The following is a 25,904-nucleotide window of genomic DNA, read 5'->3' on the forward strand; positions in this document are numbered from 1 at the left end:
ACATGGTCATAATGAGAGAAACTCGTGGTTTCAGTGCATTTGTCCAAATTAACCGCAGTAATGTGTGAAAGAAGTCAATTTTATTGGACACTTATGAAGACACACAAAAAAAACACACACACACCCCATACTTTCATTCCAGCAACCTCTGTACTTCATCTGCGCTGTCCCCATGAGGGTATTATCTGCCTGTGATGAACTGCTCTTTAATATAATAAGCTAGCCAATCCTCTTCATTAGCCAGGGATCACGAGGAGGAAGATCTTTCCTGGGTGTCTGTATTCATTTGAATAGTGAAGATGAGATGACTGTGTTGAGGTGGCTGTCCCGGTCGCCTCCGGGGCCCCGACTACACAGACAGGAAATGAAGAGAAAGGCTTTTATTGAGCTAAGCCCCCTAAGCCCGGATACGTGCCCTCCCACTCAGACTCTGCAGGGGCCTTGGCTTTGTGTGTGTACTTGTGAGCATCTCCCAGTAAAATCTAATTAACAGAAGGTGACAATAGACATACTGAAACATCGCCAGTAGTTATGGATTATTGACTTGATTCAGCAAACTACTGTCAACATTATTATAAATAATCCCTAACTAAAGAAGACATTCCCTTATGATGTCACTTCCACCCTTGAGTGTACCTGGCTTCATCCATGACTGGGCAGTCACCACTAAAACTCTGCTCGATCTAACAGGGCTATTTGACATTCTGTAAGGTTACAACGCATCCCCAGAGCTCTGTTTGGAGCCCTCATGCACGAGAGGGGGGTGGACAGGTAGCATATTCTCTCCCAGCAGCTCTGTCCGTGTGTAATGCTTTGTAGAGGACAGCGCTGGAGGCTGGTGGACATATCTACGGGATCTCAGGGTGACCTGTCCTCGTCAGGCAGAGAGAATAGAAAAATAAAGCACCTAGTGTACATACAGCATACCAAAGAGGTGGGGTCTTTTCTAGATGAGGTTTCAACACTTGCTGCTTTTCATGAAGGGCTTCACCTTTAAGTTGTCAACTCTGCTGCAAATGAGCATCTCTCTCTTTGTAGCTTTATGATCTATTTTTACTGGTGTCTTTCACCGTTCTGTTAGTTAAAGTCACTCTGACAATGTGAAAAATAAGCTAATGCATGGGGGATTGGAGCAGAAGAATCCACTTACAGGCTGTGTGGCCACATTTGCTAACAGGCCAGTGCATGAAAAGAGTTTTGTTTACTGCTCCGATTCGCAAAACACACCTGGAGAACCCAGAGATGGCGTACACATACAGTATGCATGTGAAAACGTGCATTTTTATTTTATATGTCTGCAGCTACAGTAGCTTGCAAGCAGGTCTGTATCCCTGTGCATCGTGTGAATGTGAAATGCGTGACAAGAACAAAGGCCAGCTCCATCTGTCTGTGAAATATATACTTTTGAGCTTTCTGGCCACTTTCATTATTTACATTTCCCTTTGTCCATCTCTTGCTTTCTCTATCCTAACTCTCTGCCCTTTACATCTCTGGTGTTCTCACGCTCTCCTCCAGCCACCTTTCCAAGGTGATCAGTTGCTGTGTAGAAAGGGACTGGCATTATGATGAGTGCACTAAACAGTGCAGAGGGAGAGTACACAAACAGCAGTCCTCTCCTGAATTCACACCCTGTACTTGAGGAGGAACTCAAACAGAATTGCGGATGAGGAAAACACACTTGGAGCACAAGGGAGGAAAGAAGAAACAAACAAAAAAACTTGGTTGGCTTGCCAGCGCCGAGTTGATATTAGCCACTTCAGTTTGAATGTGTATCTCTGCCATCATGCTCTCTCCTTGAAGCATTACAAGTTTTCCCAGCTCGCTGTGAATTTGCAAAATAATGATTTTCCTCTTTTAACCCAGACACGATATGTCTGGGTATTTTTCTTGTGAATACTGTCTCAAATAACAGCTAAATCTGTTTTGCCGGTTCTACACCATCATTAGTAAGCAGTGCTGGTAGTGGACCACGAATATGAAATATCACAATACAGATACAATTCCAGTCTCATTGAGTCACTGAGAATGTATGAATTGTGCATAATAAGGTGCAAAGAGCACCGTGTACCTTTATGTAGTATAGAAACTAGGGATGCACCGAAATGAAACTTGGCCGAAACCGAAAACCAAAAACAGAAAATGAGGAAACCAAGGCCGAAAACTGAAACACTGAAAGAAATTATGCCAATTATTAGTACCATTGCGTTTATGGCTATGACTGTGTACTAACCTCACTAAAATTGCAAGGCATTGCGATTACATGAATATGAATGTTTCAAAGAATAAATTACTTTAAACAAGACTGTAAAGTTAAATATGTTCTCTCATAAAAACATAAAGTGCATATAAAGGCATTTTAAAATTTTCGCTGCAGGACTACAACATAATAGTGTATCAAAACGAAAGATTGCCATAGCTCATATTAATCGTAGGCCTTTAACAAAAACAAATGCACCAAGAATTGCAGCGCTTTAAGTTTTAAACTTCCTTGCCTTTTCAAAAACGTCCGCCACAGACGGAGTGGGCGTGCTCGGAGGGATTTTCCTTTTCTGCGCTGCATTCCTCTCATATTCAGCACAGCGATCCAGACGTTTGGATTTCAGGTGAGAAATTAAAGCCGACGTGGAGAAATTCTTTGCAGATGCACCCGCTCTTGATTTTTGCAAATGCCTATCCGTGTGTCTTTCTCAGATTTACTGAAATGCGTCCACACCGCGGACATGTTGGCCTTTCCAGACAAGCTCGTACTGGCCGCGGTTTTCGCTTGCGTCATCACAACATCCGGTTTCGGCCGTGTTGTTTCGGTGATGAAAGTCTTTCGGCCCGAAACCGGAAATGCACTTTTGGGCCATTTTCGGTTGAAAATTTTCGGTGGCCGAATATTCGGTGCTGCATCCCTAATAGAAACATCATGCATACTGATGAAGAAGAACATGTACTGCAGAGGACTTAAATATTGGAGTACTAACAAGTGTGTGAAGGCAGAGATTTACTGTTTCACAAAAAAACTAAAAAAAAAATAGTAAAGCACATAATTATTTCTTGATTAAGATGTCAAATTATAGTGATTTACTTGCATTCCTGAACAGAAAAATTAGTTGGTCGAATGTGACGCTTGATTTTTCGTTTTGTTTTTTTTTCTTTTTCAGTTATTATGTGTAAAAAAGGACTATGTTTGTTATTTGCCAAATAAATAACAATAACAATTTTTAGTTTTAAACAAGATTGAAGTTTTCTTGTCTTTATGACAGGTGGTCTAATAAATTTGTTAAGCACTGTATGTAGCCACCTACCACCAGATGGTTGTCACATATCACATATTATCACGTAATATTGCTTGGGCAAACCATATTATTGTAGCATGAAGATTTCCCTCTATTAGAACTAAAGGGCCAAGCTAAAACCATGAAAAGCAGCTCAAAACAACAGTACACAGACATATATGAACACAATCATGATGATTTGCTATCATCTAGTCTCTTAACCGAACTGACCGTTAGTCTTTTGGTTGCGTCCACTTCAATCATTCCACGGAGAAGGTTCTGACAGTCTGGAGGGATGAAGTGTGGCATGTGAAACACTCCCAACTTCACCTTCTCCAGAAGATTCCTCAGGTTGTCATCATCAAACGGCAGGGCACCCTGGAGAGTCATGGGCAAGAAGCAGAGAGTGAGAAAAGGGAAAAGACATTTGAAATGATGAAGATGTACTGTAAGCGTAGGAACGAAAAAACTTAATAGAGCAGAAAGAGTCTGTACTTGTTTTAATGCCGGCATTAGAACAGAAAATAAGACTTCACTCGATCGAGGGGAGATAACAGGAAAAGAACGTGAATTACAAATGAGGGTCGGCAGAAGAAACAAAAACACATTTTGAGTCTTAATCCTGCATGACGTAAGGAACAGACTCACTTTCTCAACTTGCTCAACTCTCTCAATTAGAGCATTCTGTCCTCAGCAGCGGTGCAAAATAAATAATAAACAGAGATGATCTGAAAACAGGGTCTTTCCAATAATTACCCAGCTTTCTCATTTACCTCGTTCATTTAGCATTCTCTCATCAGAGTCATTTATCAGAGCAAGCTGACACCTCACAGATGTGGCTGTTTGATGAATGACAACCTCCACCAGTATACAAGATGGAGGGGGAGAGAAAGAGGAAAAGGGTGAGGAAGACAGAGAGAAGAGCTGAGAAATGAAAAGAGGCAGAGAAAAAAAAGAGGGCAGGCTTGTATAACAGATGATCTAAGCGAAGCCTAACTGCTGGGGAGTATGCGTGTCTCCCACAATCAGACAAATGGTTATCTTGCTGCCAGACAGCAGGACGAAACATGAGAAAGGTAGAATTCATCTGCAGTCAAACAGTGACAGCGGAAAAAAAAACTTTTGTTTGGAGTGATAGAAGTATGGTCACGATGGAGACGGTGGTAAACAACGTCAGGGTTACGCAACACGAGAGTACAATGGAGACTGTCCTTAACAAAAGTAAACACACATATGAGACAGAAAAGAGACGGAGCGAGGGAGAAAGAGGCAAAAACAAAGACAAATACACAGGGCCTGTGGCCAAAAGCTGCCCTGTCAGCGTTGGTGTTTATTTTGGGCTCCCTTCTTTCAGTTTGGATGCATGAATTATTCATGGAGCAGGAGTGTGTAGGAACTACAGTACAGCTGTTGATGAAACAAAGCTTCAGGGCTGCACGGCTGGGGAACCACAGACATAATGTAGCTGGAGAATAGACCTGATTATGGATACAGCGTTGTGTGTGTGTGGATACAGGATAATGAATAAAAAGATGCTTCTATTCTCTGATCTTCTATTGCGCAAGAATCTCAGCTTGAGGGCGTCTCTGCAACATTTTTCGAGGATTTTGGATTTAACTCCGTGAACCCTGAGTTTCTGCTTCAGGCTCCGCGGTGGCTTCAAGCTCCCACCATCTTCTCATTCCGCTAAGGTCAACCTCGAGTCAACAGCCAAAGTGCAAAGTCATGACTCTCCTGTCAAAAGATTTACTTACTTTCTACTATATAGATCCATTACAGTGGGTATAATGGCTAAGGGACGGCAAAACTTTTTGGTAAAATTAAGCCACATTTCACTGAAGAATCTTAAACTGTATGTCAGTCCAATCACCATCAGTTAGAGGGGAACAAGCTGACACTCACCACCAACAGGGCAAAAAGAATGACCCCACAGCTCCAGACGTCTGCTTTCCTCCCATCATACTTCTCTCCCTGAGGACAAGAGGGCATTTGTTAGCAAGTTTGGACAGAGTGTTAGGGTCGGTTAAAATAAGATGGAGGACTGAGAAAAAAGAAGCTAGTAGAGCAGAAACAATATTGTGAATCTGTACAAAATGACTTACCCGGATAACCTCTGGACAAGCGTAGTGTGGAGAGCTGTTGGATAAACAGGAAAAAAAAAAGTGTAAACAGTGAATGAATTAAGGAAGTAACGGGAAAAAAAAGAAAAAAAAAAGGTTATTTAAGGTCTTTTCCATATCAACTGCTGTACTGCAAAGTAAGTCAGGGTTATGCAATCATGACACAGCAAATGTTAAACAGTCATACGGCACTGTATGAAAATGTGAAAAGAACAATATAGGCAGACAATAAATGTCTCCGGTGAACATAGATCAAGATGTGCATCAGGAGTTTAGACATCCTGAGGGTGTTTGGATGTCCTCCTGCATGCTCACTCAAGGGCATCCTCTCACAGCAGACAGTGAACAGACCCACTAATCTTTACAGCAGCTGGATGGGCTGACAGTAAACCCAATGACTAGATTGACACATCAATATCGTATGAAGATTTATGGAGCGACCCCGCAAAAGCTGCTCCATAAGCCAATGGCTACGGATGATCGGGGCAGCTGTCGAGTGTCTTGTTATTCTTTATGTACACGGTGGAACTTTTCCCTGTGCTCTCACACTGCCAGATTTCCAAATCCAGTATCTTGACATAAAACAGGATAACAAGAGCTTTACACCAATCTATGATCCAATAAAGTAAACAGCCTTTTAATTTCAGAATGTTCCTTCGATTCTCATGTGACGGGCGTGTAGAAAGCAAATCAGCCACCTGTCTCCCTCAACCCCTCAGCCCTGCGATGTCTTCCACCTTCTTCTCCTCCTGCTCAGTCTTATCTAATAGCAGGGTATTTGGCTCTAATGAGAGGCTATCTGAAGTCTGTAAACATGGCACCCATTAGCTCAGCTGTTGTCTCCTGTATTCATGAATACCAGCTCTGACGGCCTGGCTTCCTCAGGCTGTCAAAATACCGACCAATAACAAACACTGCCACCATGTCAACAGGGGAAGTTCAAATGCGAGCCTATGCAAATACAACCGTCCTGATTGCAAGTGTCATAGTGCATTATGCAGATGAGATTGGAATAAAAAAAAAAAAAAAAAAAAACAAGCCTGAGATTTGCTCTAGTTATGCCTCATGAAGGCCACGAGCCACAGCTGGGACCAGTGTGAAAATAAACTCATTATTTGCGGAGGCTTTAGGAGGCAAACACAGGGTGAAGGTAAAGGCTGGAACTCAAGCATCTAAGCTTTCTGCTTTGAGCTCAGTTCTAATTTGTCAGTACTAGAACATTCGATTAAATCAGTCAGCCATGCCACCCTCTGTATATGGCAAATTTTATACAGCAAACACTGATGAAATATGTAAGCTTTTAAACTTTTCCCACTCTCCAAAACAGTTTAATCTCTCTCAACAGGAGCCGAGCTGTCTAGCAGAGTATCCTGTTGCTTTTACCTGTGTTTAATGGTCTAATTTACCTGAAGACATGAACATAGGTCATCTAAATGTATGTTAGTTCATAACATTAAAATTCTGGTCACATATGAAAGCCCATACTTCATGAAATTTATATTATGATAAAAAAATCCCTTGCTGCTCACACCAGAAGTTCAGATTATAGACTAGGACACAGCTGATAAATAGAAAACCTTGAGAACCACTTCTCTCTGACCAGAGTGAAAAATGCAGCCTTTTGATGAACAGTTGTGCATCTGTTGACTTAACATCAGTCTTTTCTTGCTATTTGCTAAAGTTCATTTACTCTCTCAGCCTAATACCACTAACATCACATAAATAAAATCAACAGACAGGGCAGAAAATTTGGCTATACTCTGAGGGCTACAAATTACAGTATAGAGGGACAGACTGCTGCTGTGAGTGGTTTGCCCGGCAGAATAAAGGGAGACAAAAATGATAAAGATGCATTACAAGCTGTCTTTATTTATGCAGAAGAGCTCATCAGTGTCAGTGTGTCGGCACTGCAAAGAGATCTCTACCAGTTCAAACAAGCCCTCCAAGTTTCATAAGCTCACAAAGTCCCCTCATATTGCACACAGTTTGTGAGAAGAGTATCATCAGCTTAAGAGATGTGTGTTCCCAAGGGAGCAGTGAAAGAGCAATACGGGCCAGCAATGTTGACATTAGAGAGACATGCAGCTCAACTTGAAGAAAATTCATCATCAATTCATGGTGCCAAATGTGTGTGGCTCCTCTCTGCATACAAGATAATTTCCTTTAATCAGTCAGTGCAGCAGAACTAAACAGCGAGCACTGGTGAACTCACGGCTTATGCAGCCAGAAAGAGACAGAGAAGTAGGCTGTGCGCTCGCTCCTGGATCCATATTTGTATGTGCTTGTCAATACCTCTCCTCATATATACATCTGTATGTCTGCACGTATTTATGTATGTGCTCCGAGGCTCCCTCTACTCTACCTGGGGCGAGTTTCATCTTCACTCAGCTCCATTACCCGTGGCAAATGGAATACATTTGTGTCAGCCTGCTGCATGGTGAGAGGGGGCCAGATAAATGCATTTAATTAAAAACTGTCATATCTACACTTAGAGATGGGACAGTCGGAAGAGCATGAATAATCAATAACCACACACGCAGTCTATGGCACATTCACATGTATTAGGCACCGACAGACAAACACAAATGGAGCTCGCAAATGGTTGTGTGTTCCACAAATGGAACACACACACGCAAACAGAGCAGGACGTGGTGATGGAGCTGAGAGTGTAACGAAAACAGAACTACTTTGCTTAGCTGTCTGTGGGAGTGTGCCTGCATCTCTGCAAGACAACGCTGTGTTCCCACCTGCAACAGGTAGCATTAGCACTTTGTAAATGGATGCGGGGGACTGGGCAGATGTACTGCACTGGGATCGGTTAGCAGAATCGCTCAGAGTGGAAGCAGAATGCAATCAAATATAGATACAGCTGGTCTACCGGATACTGCGAAAAGCTGAGTAAGAGCTGTCGCATTCTGTGGCCTTTCTAGGAAAAGGAAACACTTCAGCGTGGTCATCATGGCTGCAGAATGACTCAGTCACGCACATTTTACTTGCAGATAGCTATGCTCTGCTCTCAGTTGACCTGATCTCTTCCGATGAGTCATGAGAGCTTAGGCGCTGTGCTGCGGCGGGAGAAAAATTATGCAACACTTTCAACTGCATGCGTGTGTGTGTGCATGCACATGCTTAAATGAGCACGCATGTGTATTATAGAGAGGGAGGGAGTCAGAGACAGAAAGAGACAGGCAGAGAGACAACCAAACAAACAGAGGACAAAGGATCTTGGAGGTCAGGGATGAACTAAGCCTCGCCAGCGTCATATGCGCATGTGTGTTTGCAGAATTGCGTGTATGCAAGTGTGTCTAATTTCAGTTGCGGCTGATTTGGAGGAATAATCTGGACAGAATCAGGTCTGAGCTGGGGACAGATGTCACAGGGCCTCTCTATCTCCCAGCGCTGTGTGCAGTGTCATGTGTAACCACAGTACAAACATTCTCCCCAGGACATCAAGACCACCAGGAATCTGGTGCTTCACCCCTTGGTAAAAGAACTCACCATACCACCACAAATTTCTGAAGCATTTCTGGAGTCATTTAGATTTTTTTTTCTGTTTTTTTTTTCTTCTAAAACTACAGATTTATCATTCCACATCAGCTCTGAGAGACACATCAATGTACGACTCCATCTGTTATTTTATAATCCAAATCTTTTTTTCTTAAGTGCAAAGTAAAGTATAATTTCCATAGGAAGGCATGCAAATCATAAAATCTACTATGTTCTTTATGTGTTTTAACTTTTGAAGTTTACCTACAAAGACTGATCATGGCCAGTTTCACTATCTCGTTTCATCCTGGGTACATAAAACTAAATCAGGTGGGTAAAATAAAACAAAGAAACAATACTAAAAACAATGCCGATTTGCTTCATGTATACCCATTATGTTCGGCCATGGTTACAGGCTGATATCTCATTTCAAGTGTGAATTCCAGGTGAGAGTGAAATGAATCTCTTGGAGAACAACTTTCTGTGCTGCACTGAAAACTTCTTGTTAATGCATGCTGTCCCTGAGTTTATGAGCCCAGTATCTAAAAGTAAACCATCATCAACTGTGTTGCTTCTTTTTATTGACAAATGTGACCCTGCTCACTGTTCACTACACTTCAGGGTTAAATAAAAACACTCCCACAGTGTGGGCGACCATATACGGAAGACTTTGAAAGTGACTTTTCCTGCAAGTGAATTCATTACAGTCGTTGTGGGATTGATAGGCCTGGCGTGGTCGTGACTGCAAGATCATAAAACCCAGCATCAGATATGAGGAGATGGAGAGCAGTAATGTTAATGTGTGGCTATGGCCCTGGCCCTGCTCACAGCCAGATAGCACGCTCTGTGAGAGACACCAGCCATCTCTCATCAAGAGATCAACTCCGCACGGCTTCGAGAACACAGCACCTCTACCGGCAACTCCACCTGCCCCCTAAACTATGACTTATTTTTACCTTCAGGACCTTCTCAACATCTAAATTTCAACTGTCAGGTAGACATTGCACTGGAAGGCATCACAGTGTTTTCTATATTACTTACCCACAGCTGGTTTCCAGCAGACTGTCTCCAACCTGAAGGGAGGCCATACCAAAGTCTGCTATCCTGATGTTGTTCTTTTCATCTAGCAACAGGTTCTCTGGCTTCAGATCCCTGTGGCTGAAAGATCGAGACAAAAACATAAAACAGTTAATGAAACATGAAATAATACATCATAAGTTATATAAACCAGTGAAAATGAGGAGAAATGAAAGGTGTGCTGCAAGGTCTATCAAAACACCTGTGGATCTGGCTGGGATCCACATCCATGCACGCAACTGTGAACAACACAGCACATTAATCTGTTACTGAGCACCCCCCTCTTCCTCTCTACAACACCTCTCTCTTTGATCTGTCCATGCTGAAACTAGGGGGCTCCCACCTCAGCACTGGGCTGGTACGAGATGTGACAGCCCCCTGCTGTGTCCTTTTCTCCTTCTCTTTCCCTCCCTCTTGGCCCCTCATCCCCCTCCTCTCATCTCCCAGACAGCCACCAGCAAACTGGTTGAGCAAAGGGCGTCAAGGGGAGCCAGCCGCAGAGGTGGTGTTCATTAGCTGCCATTCATTACCACTAAACACAGCAAGGGGGATAATATCCAGCGGACACCATCTCCCTCCTTAAAAGGGACCATTGAGAGGAATATACTTCTCATGTCACGTATGCTGTTGCTGTGTCGGAGGTTAAAATCTCAATTTTGATGAGTGACTGTTCAAAAGCGGAGTGGCGTTAGCACTTTATCACGCATTTAACATCGCTTCCAGGACTGAGGCTTGTATTACATCATACTGTGCTGTTCTTGTGGTGTCTGCCAAGGCTGAGGGAAAAACCACAGACATCACAGACATGTATACTTGCTTACCTCCCTCTATGATTTTTGTAATCAGGAGGACAGTTATAGAGCCAGGGGGCTGTCAGGATGTCATGAACTAGACTTTCATCCTCTCTTTAGACTAATGATAGAAAGGGGAGAGGAACAATAGCATGATGCGTCTGGCTTTGAAGGTTGCCTCATCACAATGGATGTTTAACCTTAAATGACATCGGCTGCTGTACAACTCGTTTCCTGTCCTGAGGGATTAGCTGTCAGCTGGTCACTGGCAGTCTCTGTGATCCCTGCTATAATTGAAATAAAACACAGATAGCATCTAAAACAGTTCTCCCCAGGCTAAAACCTTTATCAATTCACACAACCATCATTTGGCAGGGATGTCAGTAGCCTGAGAGTTAGTCTTTTAACTAATACTGTCAAAGCACAAGAGGAAGGAACAAACATTAACTGAACTGTTCAGGGGCCACCGGTGTGAGACTGTGGTTGTACTGGGCTTCTCCAGTGCATTTGTGTGTATAATCCTGCCTCTGTTTCACCAGGCCAGTGCCATATAGGAAAGTGGTCTCTGCCTGATAAAAATAATGCTTTAAAAAAATAATGTTTCTCCCGGCAATAAAATGCTTCAGACAGCTGAAAGTTACAAATCACTTGTGACTGGAGTTTAAACATGACTGAGGGTCAACTCGTAACTTTGTCGACACATAAACCAGACTAAAGGGCCCGGAAAACGTTAAATAATTTGGTTTGACATCAGTGACAAAAGCAGCGGCAATGACAGTTCTGACTGCAGCTGGTGTTTCAGACAGTGCTCAAATGTGGTCTGCTATTGACAGCATTAGGGGAGGCAGCATCCTGATCTTCACAGAGCCCAACCACGGAGCCAAAGCCACTCTAATCGCAGAATCACCAATATCTAAGCACTATTAAATTGTGAGCCTCTAAATTATTAAAAACATGGCATGAACATTATGTAATCACACGTGTATCACATGTAAAGCACAAAGGGCTGAATCCCAAGAGACTGATGCACAAAAGAGAGAAGCTAGCAGTGGATTTATCTGCCAACAGCATCAAGCGGACAAATTGCATCTGGATGCTTTACTGGTTGTCAGGACCCTGGTATCCATAGTGGGACATTAAACTGCCTCTCTGACACATTAGGCTGCATTTTGCTACTGTAATCTTGCTCACACAGCAGGCCTTGCAGCAGGGGAATCTCATATGTCATGCAGGAGTGGGCGCTGTTAAACAGACTCAACAGCTGCAGTGAGCTTGAATGTAACTGTAGTGGTACTTTCCAGAAATGTAGGAGATGTGTGCCACTATCTTGCATGGAAGTCTTGGAGGGGGGGTGGGCGGGGGGCACTTTTCCAAAATACTGTACATATCATGAGTGCACAGGTGGTTTGTGCACTCAGGAAATGAAACAGTATAAATGTTAGTGCTAGGTTTGGCCCATATGGAAGACAGGAAAAAAATAGAACAGAAAAATGAAAACACCAAATACCAGAGGAGGGCCACTATTTTAGGATGAGTACTGCCATCCACCATGAGAGCATATATTATCTATTCCCCAGATCTACCTGTGTGTACACAGGCCTCACAGTTCACTGTGCTCTGAGCTCTTACAATGCTGATCAGTTTCATTTACAGTGCACATGTGTGTGTCTACATGCGGTCTGAGCCAGGTTTATACCCCAGTGGGGCTGTTAGACATGATTCTTGCAATTTAACACCGAGCTCTTAATTGCCCATGATCATCTGCATGTACCATACTGATCTGTTGTGTTTTATAGAACGTTGTCCTCTTGGGGCTCACATCCTTACAATATCCCAGACATGTTTCGTAACTACTTTCTCCAGCCGTGAAAATATACTTTTCCCATGGTGACACATTTGACACACACAATGTTTAACATCATCTCTTGTTATGCCCGCTATCACGCAAAGATTATGTGGCGTTAATTAGCTAAACCAGAACACTTGAAACTAACACTAATGGCTCAAATGCATCTTTTTGACACATTAACATGCCGGGAAAACAGCACACCTGTTTTTGCATTTTCATGAGGTACTAAAGCTATTCTGGTATCATTATTGTTAGCTGGAGAGGGGTTTTTAACCATCATTGCGAGCTGAAATGCACCCATTTAGCCTCCGGTGCACCCCTGTGTCATCCTCCTCCTTCTATCTTTCCCTTTTAAACTTTTTTTAGGCTTCTGTTGACCCAATTAGAAAGAGCCCATGCACATTCACTAAAAATGCTTTAGGCTAATCTTCTATAGGCATTAGCAAAAGAGGACAACGTTCTGACTGCTGACTTGGATGTGCTACGCACAATCACTCATTAGCCAACGGGGTTAATTGTGTATTAACAGCAATTAAGGGTGAGAAAGATAAAGTTGTCTTTTTTTGCCATTTTTGCTGTCTAAAGGATTCAGTCTGTTTCTTCTCAGCCCCTTTGAGAAGAAAACTTGTAAACTTAGTCCAATACGAATGTCCACCATTGCAGTATTGTCCAAATTTTCTTGCAAGAACTGTTATAATACCATGTCTGGAGGACTTGCGATGCATGTCAACTGCAGTACCTTAATGATTGCCCATACCCTGAACAACTTTGTCTTGTACAAAGATTTCTACTAAGATGGAATATTTGACCACTGGTACCAGCATTTTTTGTGGGTCCCCTTTTTGTCTGTCCCTTGCACACGCATAAGGATGCAAATGGTGATACACATTCCTGCCAGTGCTTTCACACGATGCCACTGATCTACAGGTGATAATCATGCATCAAGGAATGAGGGAATGTGCCAACAAAGGCTGAGAAGAAGACGAAGACTACAAGTGCGTTAATGTGTATGTAAATAATGCAACTTACAAAGTGCTAATGTTTTTGCAAACTTTATATGGAGAGGAACCTTGGATAGCTATAGTATAGTACTCAGTCCCAGCTTATACCAAACTGGATTAGTATTGAGAGGAAATCACTGCTATTTTTCCTCGCAAAATTTGCCTCTCTAGTGACGGGTTATAATACCATTCCTTCCTTGAGTCATCTGGGGCATTTCTATCTTTTCCTCTGGGGTTTTGAGCAACACTGGGGAAAGCAGTGCATTGTTGCATGTTATGCAGTGACTAAAAAGTGGGATTACAATGATGGCTAGATCTGCAATAAACAAACTATTTGCTTTGTTGTGCCAAATCTGCCTGTGCAACCCGGCATTTGCTCTTAATCCGGAGGAGTTCGACTGGGAAAGATAGAGATGAGCAGTAGACCTTCAAGGCAGAATAAACAGACAAGCTGTCAGAAAAGCATTGGAGTGAAGGAGTGGCGTAGATATTAAAGACCCATAGCACATCAGGCATCTAACACAGAACAGCAGTGCAAAATTCCTTTTAAAATAGTCACTTGTGACTTGTCCAGAATTATAAAGGTCAAGAGTCATTATCAGTATCTCACATCTGGCGTAACAGCCTGTCATTTTTGTTTTTCCTATAACCTGCTGGTTCTGTTCTCCTCATTATCCTGTTTTCTATTTATCATTTTACTACCTATTATACTACCTACTACCTATTTTATTTTACCCCCCATTTTCTTCCCTCATTCAGTCTACCCATCTTTTTTACAATACACTTTCCCTAACAACCCCCAACCCATACCTACTAAATCAAGCACCCAAAACCAACCTACTACTTTCAATTCATCTACTTTCATTCTCCATCCTCCTGTTCCATCTTCCATACCCATTTTACCTATCCCATTTCCATTTCTCCATCCTCTTCTCAACATCAACTTCCCTCCTCTCACCCAGTTACACATCAGTGCTTTAACTGGCACTGAAGGAGAAGAGAATATCAGAAAAATAAAAAGACACGGAGACAGAGAAAAAGATTTCCATTCTGTGTTGTTAGCAGCCATCAGCCGTAATGATGATAGGCTATAAGTACAGGCTTTCTACGGGGAGGCAGATAGACAGACTGTCATCTTGGAAAACTCTTTTAAGAATGTCGACAAACACAGCCACAAACAGCCACAAGGGCACAGGTTGCTACTGATAGAAGGATAGACATACAGAGGATGGAACATGAGAAAAAAGCCAACATGAACTGCATGTTGCAGAAAGATGACAATAGATGAAAAAAATGAGAGAAGTTATGCAGAAAGAGTAGTCAGGTTTCCATCAAAAAGTTATGCAAATTTTAACCAGATTTACAGCAAAACAAACAAACAAACAAGGAAATTAATGTGCCTTTCCATACTCATGTCCACATCAGGAGTTGGACACATAGAGATAAACAGCTGGTTATGGAAGTTTTCAGTTTGGTGCCATTAAACTATTGCAGAAGAAGAGGGAGCATCGATGAGAAGGAATTAAAAGAAGGCCAGACCTCAAACGATGGAAAATCATGTAGAAAATATGAAGGAAATACAGCATTTATTTGTTTCCTGTATTCATGTGAGGAAAGTTATGGTCTCACCACCACTCCTCACATTATCTGCCTCTATTTTTCATCTCTTCAGTTAACCTTAAGTGATAAAGTCATGTTTCATGCATGTATGTGATTTATTTGCTACATTTGCAAGTTTCTGTTGCACATTGCCACATTATTTTTTTATCAATACACCATCAATACAAATACCTGGATTGAAAATCAAGGTATTTTCAAATGTCAAATCTTTTAAATAGGCATTTCTATATATCTATTTCTGGTTATTATATCTATAAAAAATGTACTATATAACAACATTTATCACTTCTCCAAGAAACAATTATATGCCATGGTTGAAAATTTCCACAATATTGGCAAGCCTAACAGAGAGATAAATGTTGATAAATTAAAAGGACCTGCGGCTTCCTTTATTTGCCTCTGCAGATTTTTAAGCAAGTGATGACACGGATAGATGCATGTCACTCCCTAAACCTGTGGAAGAGTGGAACTAAGCAGCTAATGACAGAGGGAGTGAGAGAGACACAGAGAGAGAAAAAGGAGGATATGGATGATGCGCACGATTATGCCACTGCGTGGGTTTAATGTGACTTCTGGACCAGGTGTTTGTTTGTGCACATGTAGGTGGCAGCAATGATGTGCACATCAGTGTCAGGGATAGGATGATGTGTGACTGTGTCAATCTGTGTGTGAGCACGTATGATGAAGCTACGAGTTTTAGTTGCTGGGTTCTCCTCTAAGGTACAATAAAAATCTCTGCCTTACTTAGTGGGATGGTTGGAGTTACTTTATGTGACAGATAGTCTTTATCTAACACCCACACACAGTCACTTGGTATTAAACACACACACTTAGGGTTGTTAACTGGGGTACGATGGGAAATACCTAAGTCATTACTAAACAAACAGAACAGGGGTGAGAAGGAGGACAGGTCACATTATAGTTGAGGTGAAATCCCTCATTGCTTATTGCGCTTCTGCGCCTGTTCTGTGGGTGAACGGCTGTGCGCGTGTATTCAGGCTCATGAAAATGTGCCGTGTGTTGTAGGTCAAGCAAATCTCCACATATACAGCATAGGACATAGTGGTGTGACGGGGGGAATGGGTGGATAAAATTACTGGGGAGTGATAAAGGGGTGTGTTCGATGTCAACCCCAGTTCACTTGACCTCAGGGTGAATCCTGGGTATGGTCTCACTGTGGCTTCAGATACACTGAAAAAAAAATCAATACAATATATCTTTATCGCTAACAGGGGAATAGAAACATAGTGCACTAGGTTTATCACAGGAAATCAGAGCACACAGTGCTTTCTACAGTAAGTTTAATTGTATTAAGAAGGCAGCCAAACGAGTAGATAATGACATTCAAATTACATTCTCTTATTCTTCACTTTCTTTTGTATAAACTTAACCTCTCAGCACAAGTTAATATGGTTCAATTGTGGATAAAAAGCACACAAGCAGTTGTCAAGTGTTCAAGGAAAATACACTTTTTTTACTCTTTTCAATCAATCGGTGTCTCTATTGGGTGTTTGCCGTTATGGGCAGACTGCCACATCGACTTCTCTGGAGAGTGAATCAACTGTGCAGCAGATGTGTATGTTGTTGAATGTCAGAGCTGACAAGATGCAGCAAAAACTGTTGCAGGCATCTGGGGATAAATATCTTTTACTAAAGATTCTTCTCCCATGTCTGTTTATCTCCCGCCTTTACCTATCTTTGCCTCATCTCCCTCGTCAGCTATCCTCGTGTGCTTCACGTTGTCCCTTTCTCTCCCTCCACGTGAAAAGAAAACTCCAAGAGCGATCTGAATCAGGCCGAGGAAACACTGAGTCATAAGCAGCCCTTTCCCTTCTACGTTCTTTCATTCATATCCAGACTCCAACTGGCTCCAGAGAGATATTTGGGGACGGGAACGTGGGCGGACGACGGAAGCATGTGGCAATGAGAAGAAGTGAAAACAGGAGGTGTGCAGAAAACGAGAGAGGAGCACGAGACTACCCTGCCCCCACCCCCTCTGCACGGTGAGTCACAAAGAAAAGAGAACACTTCTAATGGCCTGTGTAGGTCCCCTGCACAGACAAGTAGAAATGGAAGAAATGATTGCAGAAACACTTTTTATTAAGGGGATGCTGAGATCTCATTAGTGGGAATGTAAGGGATGTAAAAGGGCTGCGAGTGTCTGTTTGCCCCTAATTAAGGTTGGGAGGAGGGCGAGAGGGTGCAGGAACACTCCCAAATAATCCTTCTCATGATAAATTTACAAGGCATCATTTTCTAAGAGAGTTAGTGAAGGGATTGGATCAGCTAAGATGGAGAGATAGCAACAAAGTAAAACGGGATGGGTGAGATAAATCTGCTTGCAAATCTTACAAACAAAAGAGCAGTTTAAAAGCTAATAAATGTACGTGCATACACTTAATGTCAGTCCCAGGTGCTTTCTCCTAATTGGCCTAATCTGTTTGTTTCACAGTCAGTTATTTACACACACTGGTAAAAGACTCCTAATTCTCATTGCCTTTGGTAGAGCAGTTTTGTTCTATTTCCAGTGACACAACTTACATCTTGTTTTTTTTTTTAAATTACCTCCACCAAAGAGGTTACATTTTCACCTGTGTCTGTTTGTTGGTTTGTTTATTTATCAGCAGGATTACACAAAACCTACAGAACCTATTTGAACCAAACTTGGTGGCAAGATGGGGCGTAGGCCAGGGAAGAGCCCATTAAATTTTGGGACCGATCCAGATCATTTATTACGAATTTGAATTTTTTTGTCTCTGAGCTCTGGTGTATGTTCTTCGACATCAGCAGAAGTATGTGCTCTATTGAGTGCCCTTCTAGTTCTCTCTGAGAATTCAACACTGAATTCATTATTTACTCATTTGATGGCTCAAACAATCAACTGAACTCAAGCATATCACCCATCGATAATCAGCGAAATGTGAAGTCATTTTGACACAAGGATGTAGTAGCTCAAACTGTGTATAACAGCTCCCACAATGGCTTTATTATTGAAAACAGCAGACAAAATGTAATTGCCTCCTCTAGGAACTATATTGTACAAGAATACAAAGTATATCAAATCACGCCTAATCATTCCATGACAAATCAGTTTAATTCTCTCCTTTTAATTGCCCGTGTAACATTATGCAAATCTGCCTGCCAGGCATTTAGTACTGAGCACCAGGTTCTAGGGAGTATTACACCATGACTGTTTTTCACAGGCTTGGTTTTCCCTTCATCATCAGCAGGAAACTTTCAAATATACTAGACTGTGCACAGGAGAGTAGAAAAGCCTCTCTCTCTCCCTCTCGCTCTCTCTCTCTCTCCCTCTCTCTCTCCCTCTCTCGCTCTCTCTCCCTCTCTCTCCCTCTCTCTCTCTCTCTGCAGCATTTTCTGCCACAGCAGCCTTGGCACAGAAGTTATGATGGAATCACATAAATTATCATCCTGAGTCGACTGGCTGGCTAAGAGTCATCGTGTCAATGAGAAAAGATATCGGCCATGGCCTGGCCATGGCTGTCCTGGGGTTTTATGATGATATGTTAATGTTTGTAATTTGAAGCCCCTGCCTGTGAATATTATAGCAAAGTGAGCAGTAAGGAAACAAACTAATATTGTGCTGCATAATGACCATGTTTTAATTACTACTGACCTCAATATTCTTCCAAATAATAAAGTGAAGCAGCACCCTCGATCCAGTCTTTACTCTGGCCATTCTCTGCCGTTGCTACGCTCTCAATTTTTAGCTTATTTGAAATTTGAATTACAACATCACTATGCCTGACATGTACTGCACCTGCTGAGTTAATGCTCCTATCAATGAAAAACTCTCACATTTGCTGCAAATTTAACTTGAGAAAATCGCTAAATAACATTAACTTCAATCTGCACAAACCAGTGCCTTGGGTTGCAGTAGTAATTGGCATATCACTTTTCAGATAAAGAAAGGGGGTGTAAGGGTACAGCAAAAGTAACAGCCAATGACTGAATAAGAAAATACAGATAGAAAATAGAACAGGATTGAAATAGAGCTGATAAAATAAAACAGTATAAATGTAGCCAGAACTGTATAATTATCAAAGGAATAAAAGAAACATTATTGAAATACAAGAACATAACTATTAGAATAACCCCAAACATATTTTGCCTGAATTGTTTAGCAGCTTGTTAAAAATAGTCTCTCTTGCCATTACCTTAGAACAGGGATCTTCAACGTTTTTCAGGCCAAGGACCCTGAAACTGATGGAGAGATGGAGCAGGGACCCCCTGCATGTTTTCTTATTTCCATGTAATCTACAAATTCTGGTTTTACCCAGCACCTACTGTATTGTATGTTCAGCCATCCTGATGGTTGAATGTAGTTACATATTTTTTTGTTCCTATCTCATCTATTAATTTTCCTCCCTGTTTCAAAATTATTGGAGAGCTACTTGTGACTGAGGTAAAAATAAATACACTTGAACTTATTGTGCTCTATGGTCCTTGTGCTCTGCTATGTGGACGCATGAGGACAAAATGCAGAGCAAAGGCACACACTCACAGGAGAAGAAAGAAAACTCATTCTCCTCCTTATTCAAATGGATGTACTGTATATACCACAGACACACACACACACACACACACACACACACACACACACACACACACACACACACACACACACACACACACACACACACACACATTTACACACAAATGAGTGCTAAAAAAAAATCAGTCCCCGCTGATATGTTTGACTTCTGAAGTACATATGATTGCCTCTAGTCTACGAACTGGTAAACAGTTAAATTACCCCCTGAAGCCAATCACAATGTGCCCCATTAGTAGCTATCTGGAAGCAAATTTCACCAAATACAAGTACTCAACACTGAATAGAGCACTGCTATGAAAATGTACGATGTACTAACAAAAAAGCAATTTCTTCTGAACTCTAAAAGTGATGCCTGAGCACTGTATCTGATACAAGTGTGTGTATTTGACTCTTTCCATCTGACAACATGTCAGCCGTCCTCAGCTGTAAAAGGGGACCCTTTAAGAAGAAAGGGGAAAAACTAAACACTTTCATAACAAGCAATTTCAATTTTTCTCAGTTCTGTAATCTCCATTTTGAATCACTGGTTTGAAAACTAAACAGCAATCTGAAGCTATGAATAAACCGATTGAAATTTAAATTGTAGATTCACTTCAGGAAGAATCTGTATCATTTTAGAATTCATTATTTGGAAACTCATTATTTGCTCAATGTTGTATGACAACCAAATTGAGTTTGTTACACCTCCTGGGTATGGTTGTTTATTGGTTGTTTTATCTTTTTAACTGTACAAGATGTTTTTTCTTTTATGTTTTGCAGATAAATGAATGTGCCTTTTATGGTTTTAAGTCCAAGCACCCGCAATTTTATGTGAAACCTGTGGTGTTCACTTTTGTCTAAAGCTGCATGGTGAATTGCTCTTAGTGAAACCGGACACGTCTGCACAAACAGGTGCACTGCACTGTGACTTCACTTTATTACACTACAAAGATAGATGTGTATATGGAGTACACTTCTTATATTATGTATATTTTTGTATGTATGTAGACAGATCACCTCACATTCTGTTCAATTTAATTCACATTCAATTAAATAAATGTATGTGCTCTTTACACCTAATATATTTCAAAGTACTTTTATCAAGTATTATCTTACCTTTCTCATTTCCTCATTATTGTCCCTTGACAAATTTATATTTGTTTTTCAGTTGTAATAAAGTGAGGAGTAACATCAATAAAGGATACTTAGAATTGCTTCTCGTACTCTTTTCATTGGCACACTTATACCAGTCTAATCCAACCCTCAAAAACATGCAGAGCAGCAGCATCTATGCTTTTGGTTTGTTTTGTTTTTTTGCATGTGCATCATATCACTTACCATATGGAATGACTGTGGCAAAAATCCAGGGCAGACATGATCTGTCTGAAGAATTTCCTGGCCTCTTTAGGTGTTAACCTGCCTTTCTTCACCAAATAGTCAAACAGCTCACCACCAGACACATGTTCTAGCACAAGGTACCTGGGAGACAGAGAGGTAGAGAAAGGGAGACCAGGGAATGAACGGAGGAATGAAAGATAAAACATGAGGAAGGGAAGCAGAAAAAAAAATCTCATACACACATAGAAAAGAAAGATTTTACTTGTAGAGACAGTAACAAATACCTGTGCTCTCCACAGGGCACTCTGAAAGAGCCCTGTAGAAAAGAAGAATCAGAGCCTCCGACCTCAGAGGTCTGTAAGAACTGGAGAAATGTGGGAAAGATAGTTCCCTCATAGCCATTATACACAGACAAAAGACTCAGGATCAATGATCTGATCTCCCCAAACCCATTTCATGTTGACTTTTTTTTATTTTGTCATCTGTAAGCTGTCCCTACAGTCAGAGAATGAAGCATGCCATCAGTGTATTACAATACAGTATACGTGAAGGGCTCTGATATACTAGACACTCTGACCTCCTATGGGAGGCATCAGAGAGATGATATAGCTGCATTACACTACAAAAAGATGGAAACGTCATGCACACTGCTCTCAGACATAAAGGATTTAGGACCTTATGAATTCTGCAAAGGTACAGACATTGTGAGCTTCTGTGAGTCTTTGTCTCAGCACATGTTTAATCAAAGGTCGTTGCTATACATGTACAAGTACTTGTGTCACAATTCTTTTTCTTCATGCACCTTTTAAAACATGCATATACACACATGATCTTTGCTATCACATTTCTTGGGGCCACTTGTCAGGTGGCCTTCCAGCCTGTGTGGCTGGGCTTGTAGTAGGGGACAGTTTGTCAACCTGACTGCATGGCCATGATGCTCTGGCGCTCCAAAGGGACAGGGAGGAGATGAATCTCCACTGACCCGGGCCTAAAGCTGCATCTGTGGGCTCAAAGCCAGCGGTGCCCTGCCCCTGCTCTGGACTGGCCCGCTCGTATATCCTGTGCTGAAACTCCCTCCATCTTCACTAGGACAAATTGAAACTCAGACAGGCAGTGAAATACTTCTTCTCTCTCTCCCTGCTGTGTGTACATGTGTGTGTACATACAAACTGTACACGGCCAAAAAGCATGTGCTCACTACGCAACTCTAAACCCTTAAAGTCAAATAATCTGGCTATGACTGAACCTCAGTGGCTTCATCATGTGATAGGTAAATGCACGTTAATTTACAAAACCATGTCCATACCTCAAGTTCATTCAGAAATAAAACAGATTCCTACATAATATGACCATGATTTAAATATAATTCCATTAAGTTTGCTTTTGTGATTTAACCCCTTAACATTCCTGCCAAATTTGCCAAAAACAACTTTCAACACAAAACAAAGGCGACAAAAGGAAGAAACGAAGGAGAAATTGTGGGATATATTTTCGAACTGGAATGATCCGATTGCAAATTTTGATCATTTAAGGACCTAAAAACATATGTTTTGGACTGTATTTTTCCACTGGATGTGATTCTTTGGACATTTTCGGACAAAACAAGAACTTTTTTGTTGTTGTTGCTATGCGTGTTGGAACCGCAGGGTGTGTAGAGGAAAAATTAAAAAAATAAGCGTTGACATTATTACTTCAATGTTTTTTAGAAGATGGTTTAGTTGTACCTACAGTTGTTGTTGTATCTTGTAAATGTTTATATCACTGAAAAGATATGACTCTCAGCTTTCACATGATGTGCTGCATGTCCACCACCTTAAATGTAGTAGTTATGTAGGTACGATAAAACACAGAAATGTCCGAGAAATAGCATGGAATTTTAACGGGTTAATACAATGGTAGCACTTCAAAGAGGTGGATTTTACCTATCAAAATCAGTTTACTTGTCATGGGGAGTCCTACTCGGCGCATTAAAACAATTATAACAGTATATTATTTTCTGGTGCTCCTGAGGGGAGTTTTCTAAAAGCTGTGAAAAATAAACTAAGGATGTTGCCAGGATTATCTCGGCTTGGAGACTGCAAATATTCAGTGGAATGTCTGCATGGAAATATAAAGGTGTGGAGTTTGGACTAAGTGGATTTTTTTGGATGATCAAACAAGTTGCATTCTGACAGTTCTAGGGTCCAGCACTTGATCAATACTAGGGTCAGAGTTTGATCAATATGATTTACTGTTAATTCCAGAAACATCAATAAATTTTTGATGCAGTGAATGTTTGGCCTCAATGTGTTCCAATGGCAGCTGGGCAAAAAAGAATAGGTTTTTAAAATAACTTGTCTTGTACGTGTTAAAATTAATAATGTCTTTACTTTTTCAACACTGCAGCAAAAATCTGAGATAAAACAGCCCATATGCATTATATTCATATGCATTAAGTTCTCTTAGATAATTGAGCATTTTTTCAGCGGCCGTTTTTCATTGTTGAAAGCTTAATCTATATCATCATTATGTGATCGTTCATTCATTTCTAGCAATGAAATATCCATAAATAAAATATTGCTGGGCTATGTATCAAACTCTTTCCACTTCTCTCTCACCTCTTGTACACACACACCACGCCAATTTAAACAGCTTGTGGTGGGATCTTTGCCAGCAGTGTAATAAATCTTAAAAGATCTGGGACTGCAGGCTCCAAACGTGCTGCGTGTCTATCAATAACTAACTTTCAAGTAAAGATATCAGAGTAAGAATCTTAAACAATATTTACAGCAAAATTACATCACTGATGTGAAGTGCAGCGTGTACCCAGGTCACTGGTGATGTAAATGTAAAGCAATTTGTCTTCTGTGATGCTACAAGTAACCAGCTGTCAAAAGTGATGAAGCAATGCGCACAAAATGTGATTTTAATAATCCAATTATAGGATGAATCATAATATTTCTGTTATTCCTATCATCTTAAAGGATGAGATGTACGGTGCAGCATGCACAATCCCATTTGGTCTGAAAGCTCAACATGAGAACTAATTGAATTTAGTGGACAAACAGTCGTCTGTAGATCAAGAGGGCTACTATAAACGACTGATGGGCTTGTCACTCACCACTGGTAAAGTTCGCTAATAGATTTATGTGTGTGCCTGTGTGTGCGTGTGCGTGTGTGTGTGTGTGTGTGCGCATGTGCACAGCTGCTGCACCAGACTAATGCGGCTGCCACTCTCCAGGGCTAATGTTTCTGAATGCAGTGGTGTTGCCTCTGATAAGCGTGTCATGGTGTTTACATTGCAGAGGCTTCCTCTCCCTATTAGCAGTCCCCTAGCGTGCACGACCAAATTAAATGCTTCATGCCAATACTAATGAAGCACCCGCCCCTCCAAGGCTATCACTGTTGCCCTGCAATCATAATACACCAATCAAAACTGCTCCTTGGCCCAACACAAAAAGACTGTTCTGATTCCCGGGAGAGCACTTGATAGTAATGATGTTTACGAGCCACAAACATTTTTTTAAATACAAACTTACAATCAATTTGTGTGTACAGTATATCCATGATTTAATATAGTTAACATAAATCATAAAACTGGACCACAATCCACTGGTGATACTTACAAGTATTTTTTATTTTCGTAGACGTCATGTAGCTTTAAAACGTGTGGGTGTTCTATGAGCTTCAGAATAGCTATTTCTCGCTCCACCTGTATGAGAGAGAGACAGAAAGAAGGGAAAGAGAAAAAATTTGATTTGATTAGTTTGATATCAACACAGTTAAGTTCCTGAAAGCGTCTTAGGACCATTTGTCCTAATCTACCCTCTTAAACTGCAACTTTCCTCTCTTTGTTGCCAAAGCTGAAGCACCTGGGAGATAAACCAACTGACCCCAAAACAGCCTGTGATGAGTTCTTACCAATGGTTTTTCTGAGGTTACCTGTGAAGGTCACTGTTCAAGAGACAAATCTGAGAGGCAGCAATCTGTAATAACACTTCACACAACCAGCGCAAGGGTTTAAGAGGAAGAAGTAAACCAATGCAAGGAGCTGACTGGCACTTTCTACTGGCAGAAAGGACAGAGATAAGCTCTGACCACACTCTGGTTGGTATCCAGGCCAGCAAGCACTTCTATCTCAGGTGAAAAGTGTAGTTTGCTTCAGAAAATGAAAGAAAACCAGTTGCATTTTTCTTACTTTACAAAAAATGTGCTCTCTCCTCTCTCACAAAGCAAACCTTGCTGAATACCAAGCAATCACAAACTGTAATCCTGTGGTCTACTTGAGGTGAATATATCATCTTGGTTAGATAAGAAACATAAAGTAGAATAATCTGTCAGAGTCAAACATGCCACATTTGAACATTTCTGTCCTCTGGGAGTACAGCCTGTGGGTGAATTGGGGTCAAAATGTCCACTCAGGTACATCAGCGTCTTCCAAAGGAGGCTTTCTTCCTGCAGTTAGTCTGAGACAGTGGCTGTAAACATAATACCATGTCTGGATCACGCAGACCGCAGACTCCACAAGTTTCCACATTTTATTTTTTATTTTTTTGCTTGCAGGGCTGCTGAGAGACATTGCGTACTGTGAGACCGACGAGAGCTGAATTTCACCAAAATTGAGCAGCTCAGTCTGGATTTGCGTCAGCATCTCCAAAGGTTGTAGTCAGCATGTACAGCTGCCACCGAAAATCAGCATGGAACCCACTTCGACAGAAGCCGCCACTAATCTTCAGCCCCCTGTGCTCCTCTCCTGTGCTCCTTGCGGTTATCTGCTCACACGCTTCCTCCACGTTTCCTGTCCACCTTCTCCTCCACCCTCTGTGTC

General features: G+C 41.4%; 1 protein-coding gene across 1 annotated transcript in view; it reads right to left on the minus strand.

The window, feature by feature from the left end:
• The window catches only part of LOC121182623 (serine/threonine-protein kinase BRSK2-like), a 155,751-nt gene that overhangs the window by 23,130 nt on the left and 106,717 nt on the right, over positions 1 to 25,904 (minus strand). The window contains 6 exon segments of the mRNA XM_041039229.1: positions 3,495 to 3,641; positions 5,166 to 5,234; positions 5,366 to 5,399; positions 9,911 to 10,027; positions 21,098 to 21,238; positions 24,703 to 24,788. Of these exon segments, the coding sequence (XP_040895163.1) occupies positions 3,495 to 3,641; positions 5,166 to 5,234; positions 5,366 to 5,399; positions 9,911 to 10,027; positions 21,098 to 21,238; positions 24,703 to 24,788 (594 nt within the window).

The sequence above is a fragment of the Toxotes jaculatrix genome, chromosome 5, assembly GCF_017976425.1.
Source record: "Toxotes jaculatrix isolate fToxJac2 chromosome 5, fToxJac2.pri, whole genome shotgun sequence".
NCBI lineage: Eukaryota > Metazoa > Chordata > Actinopteri > Toxotidae > Toxotes > Toxotes jaculatrix.